This window comes from Oryx dammah, unplaced genomic scaffold (assembly GCF_014754425.2).
Source record: "Oryx dammah isolate SB20612 unplaced genomic scaffold, SCBI_Odam_1.1 HiC_scaffold_29, whole genome shotgun sequence".
In the NCBI taxonomy this organism is placed as follows: Eukaryota; Metazoa; Chordata; class Mammalia; order Artiodactyla; family Bovidae; genus Oryx; species Oryx dammah.
The window spans coordinates 15997918-16006948 of NW_024070213.1; the positions used below are offsets into that span (position 1 = coordinate 15997918).

The 9031-nt window shown below is 51.7% G+C and overlaps 1 protein-coding gene across 2 annotated transcripts; it reads left to right on the top strand.

The window, feature by feature from the left end:
• The first annotated feature begins 2562 nt into the window (after positions 1 to 2562).
• CD27 (CD27 molecule) lies at positions 2563 to 7797 on the top strand. 2 transcript variants are annotated; one of them, XM_040234960.1, is made up of 6 exons: positions 2563 to 3176; positions 3342 to 3473; positions 6020 to 6172; positions 6363 to 6452; positions 7080 to 7193; positions 7431 to 7797. In XM_040234960.1, the coding sequence occupies exons 1-6, from the start codon at positions 3041 to 3043 to the stop codon at positions 7616 to 7618; spliced, it is 813 nt and encodes a 270-aa protein (XP_040090894.1). In that variant the 5' UTR covers positions 2563 to 3040; the 3' UTR covers positions 7619 to 7797. The 2 variants fall into 2 exon arrangements, with proteins under 2 accessions (XP_040090894.1, XP_040090893.1); XM_040234959.1 differs by having other exon boundaries at positions 7080 to 7205; positions 7431 to 7778.
• Positions 7798 to 9031: the final 1234 nt, after the last annotated feature.

The window sequence follows — 9031 nt, forward strand, 5'->3', positions numbered from 1 at the left end:
CCTTTTTTATTATTTATTTATTTGGCTGAGTCAGGTCTTCGCTGTGGGCTCAGTATGCAGTCTTAGTTGTCCCGAGGCATGTGGGATATGGGATCTTAGTTCCCAGACCGGGGATCGAACCCGCATCCCCTGAATTATAAGGCAGATTTTTAACCACTGGGCCACCAGGGAAGTCCCATCTTGCTCTTTCTAGTTTCTAGAGGCTTCTCACATTCAAAAGCCAGAATATCCAAATGCAATTTTACCTTGTACCCTCACAAGATCTAAAGATTCAGAAAAGCTTTAGACCTAACAGCCTTCTGCTTTTAGGTGGTTTGGAGGAAAATCCAAGATGGGCCTGTGTCCCCCATCCGGGGCCTGTGGCAGGGCAGAGGTACGGGAACACCCAGGAGCAGAGAGACAGGAACAAGGCTTCAGTTGAAAGAGGAAGCAGATGCAGAGGTGACCTTCACATCCAACCCACAGGACTCCTTGCAAGTCCATGGCACTGTTCTTCCCTCTCTAAGTGGGACCTGTCCTCACCAGAAGACACCAGAAGACACAGGGTGTCCTGTCTAGGGATATGGAGCAAGGGGAACCTCAGTTGATGGCCAAGCCTCCGCCCCTGCTCCAGATTACCTTCCCCAGAGTGATGAGAGTCATCAGAGGTGAAGGACTTCTGTCTCCGGAGATCCAAGAGCGGGAGGGACCTTTCTGGGAAAAGATCATGCATCTCAGCGCCAGCCGAGGGGTGGGAAGAAGCTGAATCCCCAAAGAGAAAGTGGTGGTGGAGGACTCAAGGGGGAGAAGTCAGCAGGCTGCACCCACAGGTGAGTGGAAAACAGGAAAGACTGTCTGGTCCAGAGCAAGATCCAGGACAGGCAAGGCCCACCAGAAGTTGGTGCAAATAGCACAAAAGGCAGACGAAGTCATTCCATTCGTCCAGAGGAGCTGGGACCAGAAATCTGACTCCTGGCCAGGGGTTCTCCAGCAGAGCTGGGCAGACTCTGCTCCTGCCTCCCTGCCCCTCCCTGCCACCCCCAGAGAGTGAAGAGTAGAGGAAGAGACAGGCCTTGGCCCAGAGAAAAGAGGCCTCCTGTGCGGGAGCCCAGGGTCTAGTGGAGGCGGTTACTTCTCAGCATCCTCAATTCCCTCTTTGGCAAGTTTCTCCCTAAAGGTCCTCAACTCCTCCTCGTTCTTCTCGTTCTCCATCCTTACATCTCTCTCTGAGGCTGCCTTAAAGTTTAAGATCAACAGGGAAGGGAATTCCCTAGTGGTCCAGTAGTTAGGGGGCTTCCCAGGTGGCGCTAGTGGTAAAGAACAGTAAGATATGTGGGTTCGACCCCTGGGTCAGGAGGATCCCCTGGAGGAAAGCATGGCAACCCACTCCAGTATCCTTGCCTGGAGAATCCCCGTGGATAGAGGAGCCTGGCCAGCTACAGTCCACTTGACATGACTGAAGAGTTGGATGTGACTGAAGCAATTAGCAGGCACGCCAGTTGTTAGGACTCCTTGTTTTCAGTGCTGAGGCCCCAGGTTTCAATTCCTGATCTCAGAACTAAGATCTGGCAAGCCATGCAGGAAAAAAAAAAGACCAACAGTGAAGATACAGACCATAATCTGGGAATGCAAGTACTGGTGGCAGCAGAATCCTCAGATCCCCAGGACTCTCTCGGTGGGGGGAATTCAGGCACTTGGTTGGATATAGTCAACGGGATGGTTTTGCACAAGCAACTCTTCAGATCACACCCCTGTGTGGCTTCCCACTCGAGAGGACCCTCCTGAAGAGTAGAGGAGGCTGGGGAAAGGCAGGAGGATGGAAAAAATGAAGAGAAAGGAAACCAAAGGGTGAGACAGAGAACAGATCTGACAGAGGAGCCCACAGGGGTGTGAGGTTTCATGAGCAGAATGGAAAATGCAAAGACCCTGAGTGAAAAAAATAGCCCGGAGAAACCAGGCTATGACCAATGCGCTCCTGGGACTCAAAGAGAGGAAAGTTCCACTGTTCTGACATCCCCAAATCAGTCTTTCCAGGAGAGCCACAGATAACAAGGATCAGCCTTTAATCCCAAGTGCCCTAAGCTGGGCGAGCAGACACTCCCGTGCTCCAGGACCAAGGGCAGACACAGCGGGTGGTGGGAGGGGAGGATGCAGATGGTAGAAGGGGTGGGAGGCCTGGCAGGAAGGTTAAGTGACCACGTGTGGGCTCCTGGCACACAACCCAACAGGGCCCAGACACAGGTTCAAGTCTCTTGTGTGCAATTCTGAACAATCCCAAAGCAAACTCTTTTGGCCGTAAAACCAGACGTCAGTTGACACGAGGCTGGTTATAGTCATTATCCACCCACCGAAACGGTGGATAGTCTGGGGACAGGAACGTTGTGCTTGGTTGTGAGCGATGCCCCAGCCCCAAGAATTTGTTGTATGGGGCTGGTTTCTTCCCCAAATCTGAAAAATTCTGAGCGTTATCTGACCTCCCCGCCCCCCAAGAGTTTCAGAGGACAGCATGCACACCTGTACTCAGTTCTGGTTTCCCTTCTCTATAAACTGATGACATCTGTGTAGGAAGCGACGTGGGGGAGGCGTGGGGACACGCAGCTGTGAACGGGGGGGCAAAGGTGGGCATTTCTGTGTACAGATGTGTGAATACGGGAAGCAGACCCCTGTGAACATCCAACACCTGGTAACAGCGGCAAGCAGAGACGATTCAATTCAGGAGACAGAGACCACAAGAGGCTGGGCATCGGGGGCATCTTCGAAGAGAGCAGGTCTTCTGACAGAGCCGGCCCCACACCCAGCACCCAGCACCACACTCAGCACAGGAAAAGGGGAGGGGTGGCAGTGACTGCCTGAGCGAAAAACAGCTACGAGGGAGCTTCAACGGCATCAAAGGTCAGCCTGTCACCAACTCGGGACGACTCCGAGAAGACCTGCTCTGGAGGTGCTAAAAAGAGACACCAGCGCCCGGCTGGGAAGGTGCCAGCTCCCCACTACCCTGCCACCCCCGAGGCCCGCAGTCATCAGCTGGGGTGCAGGAAGAGCTCCCCCTGGGGCAGGAGTCATGGCCCAGCTATCTCCCTGCTGGCTGTGGGTTCTGGGGACCCTGGCGGGGCTCTCAGCGACCCCAGACCCCAAGAGTTGTCCGGAGAAGCACTACTGGGCTCAGGGAGGATGGTGTTGTCAGATGTGTGAACCAGGTAAGAGGGGGGCTTGCCAGGGGCCAGCTGCTTGGGGAGAGACAGGACCAGGCCTGGGACCGGAGGGAAGCAGGGAGGCATGCTGCAGAGGCCGAGAGGCAGCCCCTTGGAGAGGGTGGGGGAGTGGCTTTCCTGGAAGCCTTGACCCTGGCACTCTGCTCACAGGAACGTTCCTGGTGAAGGATTGTGAGCAGCACAGAGAGGCGGCTCAATGCGATCCGTGTACAGCAGGGGTCTCCTTCACGCCGGACCACCACAGCCGGCCCCACTGTGAGAGCTGCCGGCACTGTAACTCTGGTGAGGTGGGCCAGCGTTTGGGGGAGCAAGGCGGAGAGCTGGTGTGGAGAAGCAAGAAGGTTGGGGCGGGGGGAGTCTGAGCTTCTGTGGCTTCAGTGGAGCCCATGGTGGGAACTGGGGTGCCCTGGGCAAGGCGTGTTGATGTACAGGGAGCGCTGTGAAGAAGTGGTTCAGGGCAGGGGCGAGCAGAGCTTGACGGACTGATGAGGAGGGTCCGTGACTATGATCAGTGCAAAACAGGAAGTGCCTCTGGGACCCTAGATTTCAGACGAGCAACTCACCCCCATTCCTACCCCCTCCCCCACTGATGAGTTGGGGGTGTTCTCAGAGGGCACATTTGTTCTGGAGCTTGGAATACATCTTCCTAAGGACGTGACAATACAAGCTAGTGGACCACAACCTTTTTTTTTTCCCGCTCCAAAAGCCAATTTAGGAAAGAGAATGGGTATGTGGCTTGAGTTTTATTTTGTGATTTCATCTTTTTTACAATTAAGAAATGAAATAGCAGCTGCGTTGTGAACACTTTCATGCTTTCTCCATTTTAGCTAGAATTTTTGAAATGACGTATGTGCCAGCGTACACAGATCACAGATATTCTCCAGCAGGATACGCTTGAGGGCTATTTAACTCAAGTACAATATTACTTGCCTGTAAATGCATTGAGTCTAGTTAGCTTTTTCAATACTGTATTCTTTAAAATAAATACAAGGTTTTGCCACTGCAAAATAGTCAAGTGGCAACATCTGTAAAACACAAGAGGTATTCCTCAGTCTACTTACAAATAGGACTGTACATGGGTGTGTCTCTCTTCTTGGCCAAAACCCCCAGCAATATTGGGTTTTTGGTTTTTTTAGCCAAAGCCCCCAGTACTGAGCCAGTCCAGCCCCCTTCACTACTCCCCGGCCAGTGCAACCCACGATCTTCCTCTGTGAGGTTCAGCCCATAGAGCCCCAAAGCACCCAGGCAGGACTGGCTGCAGGACTCAGGGGCACTGGAAAGAAGTTGTCTGGGTTTGGTCCTCTTGAACCTCAGTATTTCCATCTGTAAGATGGACGAGTGCCTGCAATCAGCATGGGATTCTGTGCACAGGTTATACATGGCGAAGAGAACTCCCAGGCTCCTGAAGGCTCCACTGAAAACAGTGGCACTTCACTCACTTTTGACCAATCCCAGCCCCTTTTCTTTAACCCTTCCATCCCTTTTGGCAGGTACGCTTCTGGATCTCCTTCACCTTTCCTACACTTTCCCGTGTCTACCACCACCATCCCCCCCTTCCCCATCAGTGCTCTTCTAGATCCTTGTCCCTCCCGGCTGGCTCACAGTTCCTAGTAAGCCACAAGGAAAACAAGTTCTAGTAGCGACTACAAATCAGAATTCAGAAAGGAAATGCCACAGGGGCATAAAGATGAGAAGAAATAAGGATAAGAGAAATTCACACCCTCTCCTGACCAAAGGCATGTGCTAAGGAAATTGTTAGGGTTGATGGTAGCCTTCAGCATCCTCAGACATCCCTTTCTGTAGCCCTCTCTCATCTATGAGGGCTGCTTTCCCTGGGTTCCCATGAGTGCACTGCCCTAAGCAATGGCCCCCAGAGACTCCCACTCAGGCCTGGCCCACATCCGAGCTCCACCTTACCCAGAACCACCCTTCTCTTCTTACCCCTAACCACCTGGGAGCCCAGCCCACGAAGTGCCCTTCCTACCCTCTTGCCCCAGGATCACTGATGGGCAGCCACTCACACCTGACCTCTACACTCGACTACAATCTCTATTTTAAAGGCAAAGGATGTCAGTACAGGTGAAAAACCTATCCGAGATCACAGCAGTTCCCAGTTGCTAACAATTGCTAACAGTAAACTACCCAAATGCCCGTTAACAGTAGAGGGATGGATAGGTCATGGTGTAGCCACAGCATGGAAAACTATGCGACAGTGAGAATGAATGATTTGCAGTCACACTCAGCACTGTGGATCAGTCTCACCAAGAGCTGAGTAAAAGCAGGCACAGACAAGCACAGACACAGGGTTCCTTCCATGTACAGAGTTCAGAAACTGGCAAGACCAGCTCGTGGTATTAAGAGGTCCGGAAGTCAGTGGCTATTCTTGGTGGGAAGGATGTTAGTGACTAGAACTGAATGAGACTGGTCATCTTGTTTCTTAATCTGGTGCTAGTTACACCTGAGTCTGATTTGTCCCAGTTCTCATCTGAGATGTTTTATATGAGATGTTTGTGACCTGTATACCTCTTGGTAAGTATACTTCAGTAAGGAGTTACAAAAGCATGGGTGAGTGAGAGGGAAAATCATGCAAGCTGTTTTAACTTCTGAACCATGAAGTTTCTAGAAGGTTCGAGGTGTTCTTGAATAACGATGACACTATTTGGCAAAGACACTGGCTGACAGTGGAGGAGGGGCAGGCCTGGGTGGAATGGGGCAAGGAGGCAGGGATGGGAAGGGTGGCACATCCCTAGAGGTGGGCCTGGGATGGGGCTGGAGCGGGGATTAAGCCAGTGGACCCTGTGTGTTCCCTCCCCTTCCTCTGTCTCCAGGTCTTCTCATTCGAAACTGCACCCTCACGGCTAACTCGGAGTGTGCCTGCCCCGAGGGCCAGCAGTGCAGAGACAAGGACTGTATGGAGTGTGATGGTCCAGCCCAAGCCCCAGGCCCACACCCACAACCTTCCCAATTACCTTATGCTGAAGGTAAATTCCAGGCAACCCATGGTCTGATGACACCCCAACCAGCACCTCTCTCCTATACCCAGCCCCACATAAGCTGCCTCCTGTCACCCTGTCTCCACCTTCCCATCTCCCCCAGGGCCTCTCAGGCCTTCAGTCTTGCCCTGTGCCCTCCGGGGCCCATGGCTGCTACCCAACTCGTCTGCTTTTCCAGAGATGCCAGAGGCCAGGACAGATCGGCACACTCAAACTCTGGCCAACGCCAGGTGGCTGCCACCCGCAACCCTCTCAACCCACTGGTCACGTGAGTTTTCTCCCCACTCCCCACCCCAAGAGAGGAGGAGAATGCGTGCAGGAGGGTTCACAAGGGAAAGGGAAAGTTGCTCAGTCTCATTAACTCTTTGCAGCCCCTTGGACTGTAGCCCGCCAGGCTCCTCTGTCCACAGAATTCTCCAGGCAAGAATACTGGAGTGGGGAGCCGTTCCCTTCTTCAGGGGATCTTCCCAACCCAGGGATTGAACCCAGGTCTCCCACACTGCAGACAGATTCTTTACCGTCTGAGCCCATAGGGAAGCCCTCAGAAGGGAAGCCAGCCACAAAGCCCCTAGGAGCAGGGGTAAGAAGAGGAAGAAAGGACTTCTCTGGAAGTTGAGTGGTAAAGAATCCTCGCTTGCAATAACAGGCCCGATCCCTAGTCGGGGAACTAAGATCCCACATACCACGGAGCAACAAAGACCCAACATAGCCAAAAATAAATGAAAAGAAAAAACAGAAGCAGAGTCCAGAGATTAGGAAAGGACATGGTCCAATGGTGCGGGTAAGGGAAGAGGTGGGGAAGGGGAGAGAAGCGGGCAGGAGGGGCTTGGCTGAGGGGAACCGAGGGCTAGGCCCTCCCCAAGGCCCCCTGTGACCCCTGCCCACCCCATCACAGCCCAAAGGTCCCTGTGCAGCACGAACTGCGTCCGCATCTTTGTGCTTCTCTCTGGAATGTTTCTTGCTTTCACCATAGTCGGAGCCCTGTTCCTCCATCAACAAAGAAAATTAAGTAAGAGATTAAGTAAGAGACAAAATACAGGTCCTGCACCCCACCCTGCCCCCACCATCTTGGCTTTGCCACCCAATCTGGAACCTCTGGGCCTCTCCAGCTCCATCTTTACCAGCCTGTCGCCTCTCTTCCCCTCTTCTATGCTGGGGCCCTCCTGACAGCCCGCCTTCACTCACCCCTTCTCCCTTCACCCTTCCTCTACCACGGGCCAACAACTCCTCTGATTCTCCTCTGCAGACGCAGGAGAAAGTCCAGTGGCACCTGCAGAGCCATGTCCTTACACCTGTCCCAGCGAGGAAGAGGGCAGTGCCATCCCCATTCAGGAGGATTACCGAAAACCAGAGCTTACTTCCTACTCTGAGCCAGTGCTCCTCAGAGAAGGCCATCACTGCAATCAAGTCCTAGCCTCCACCTCACCCCACTGACCATCCAAGGAGATCAAGAGAGGGCACCTCGAATTTCAGCACCACCCTCTCATCGGGACCCTTTCCTGTGTGCAGACTTGAGAAACCACTGTTGATCAGTCACTAAGTCATGTCCGATTCTTTGTGTCCCCACAGACTGCAGCACACCAGGCTCTCCTGTCCTTCACTATCTTCTGGAGTTTGCTCAATTCATGTCCATTGAGTCGGTGATGCTATCTAACCATCTCATCTGCCACTCCCTTCTTCTCCTACCCTCAATCTTTCCCAGCATCAGGATCTTTTCCAGTGAGTCGGCTCTTCACATCAGGTGGCCAGAGTATCGGAGCTTCAGTATCAGTCCTTCCAATGAATATTCAGGGTGGATTTTCTTTAGGACTGACTGGTTTGATCTGATTGCTGTCCAAGGAACTCTCAAGAGTCTTCTCTAGCACCACAGTTCGAAAGTATCAATTCTTCAGTGCTCAACCTTCTTTATAGTACAACTCTCAAAACTGTACATGACTATTGGAAAAACCATAGCTCTGACTATACAGAACTTTGTTGACAAAGTGATGTCTCTGCTTTTTAATATGATGTCTAGATTTGTCACTGTTTGCTGTTGTCCCTAATGGCTCAGATGGTAAAGAGTCTGCCTGCAATGTGAGAGGCCCGGGTTTGATCACTGGGTCAGGAAGATCCCCTGGAGAAGGGAATGGCAACCCACTCCAGTATTCTTGCCTGAAGAATTCCATGGACAGAGGAGCCTGGTGAGCTACAGTCCATGGGGTCACAAACAGTGGGACACAACAGAGTGACTAACACTTTTAACAATTTCACTTTCACTTTTCTTCCAAGAAGCAAGCATCTTTTAATTTAATGGCTGCAGTCACCGTTCACAAAGATTATGGAGCCCAGGAAAATAAAATCTGCTACTGTTTCCATTTTTTCCCCATCTATTTGCCATGGAGTGATAGGACCAGATGCCATGATCTTCATTTTTTGAATGCTGAGTTTTAAGCCAGGTTTTTCACTCTCCTTTGTTACCTTCATCAAGAGGCTCTTTAGTTCCTCTTCACTTTCTGCCATTACGGTGTTATCACGGGCATATCTGAGGTTGTTGGTATTTCTCCTGGCAATCTTGATTCCAGCTTGTGATTCATCCAGCCTGGCACTTCACGTGATGTACTCTGCATGGAAGTTAAATAAGCAGGGTGACAATATACAGCCTTGAGGTATTCCTTTCTCAGCTTTGAACCAGCCCATTGTTCTAAGTTTGGTTCTAACTGCTACTGTTGTCTAACTTCCTGACCTGCATACATATTTCTCAGGAGACAGGTAAAGCATTCCATCTCTTTAAGAATTTTCCACAGTTTGTTGTAATCCACACAGTCAAAGGCTTTAGCATAATCAATGAAGCAGAAGTAGATGCTTTTC

Coding starts and splice junctions, on each gene's coding strand:
- CD27 (XM_040234959.1), top strand. CDS start 3,041: ATGGCCCAGCTATCTCCCTGCTGGCTGTGGGTTCTGGGGACCCTGGCG. Junction 3,177..3,341: donor TTGTCAGATGTGTGAACCAG/GTAAGAGGGGGG, acceptor CTCTGCTCACAG/GAACGTTCCTGGTGAAGGAT. Junction 6,173..6,362: donor CCAATTACCTTATGCTGAAG/GTAAATTCCAGG, acceptor CTGCTTTTCCAG/AGATGCCAGAGGCCAGGACA.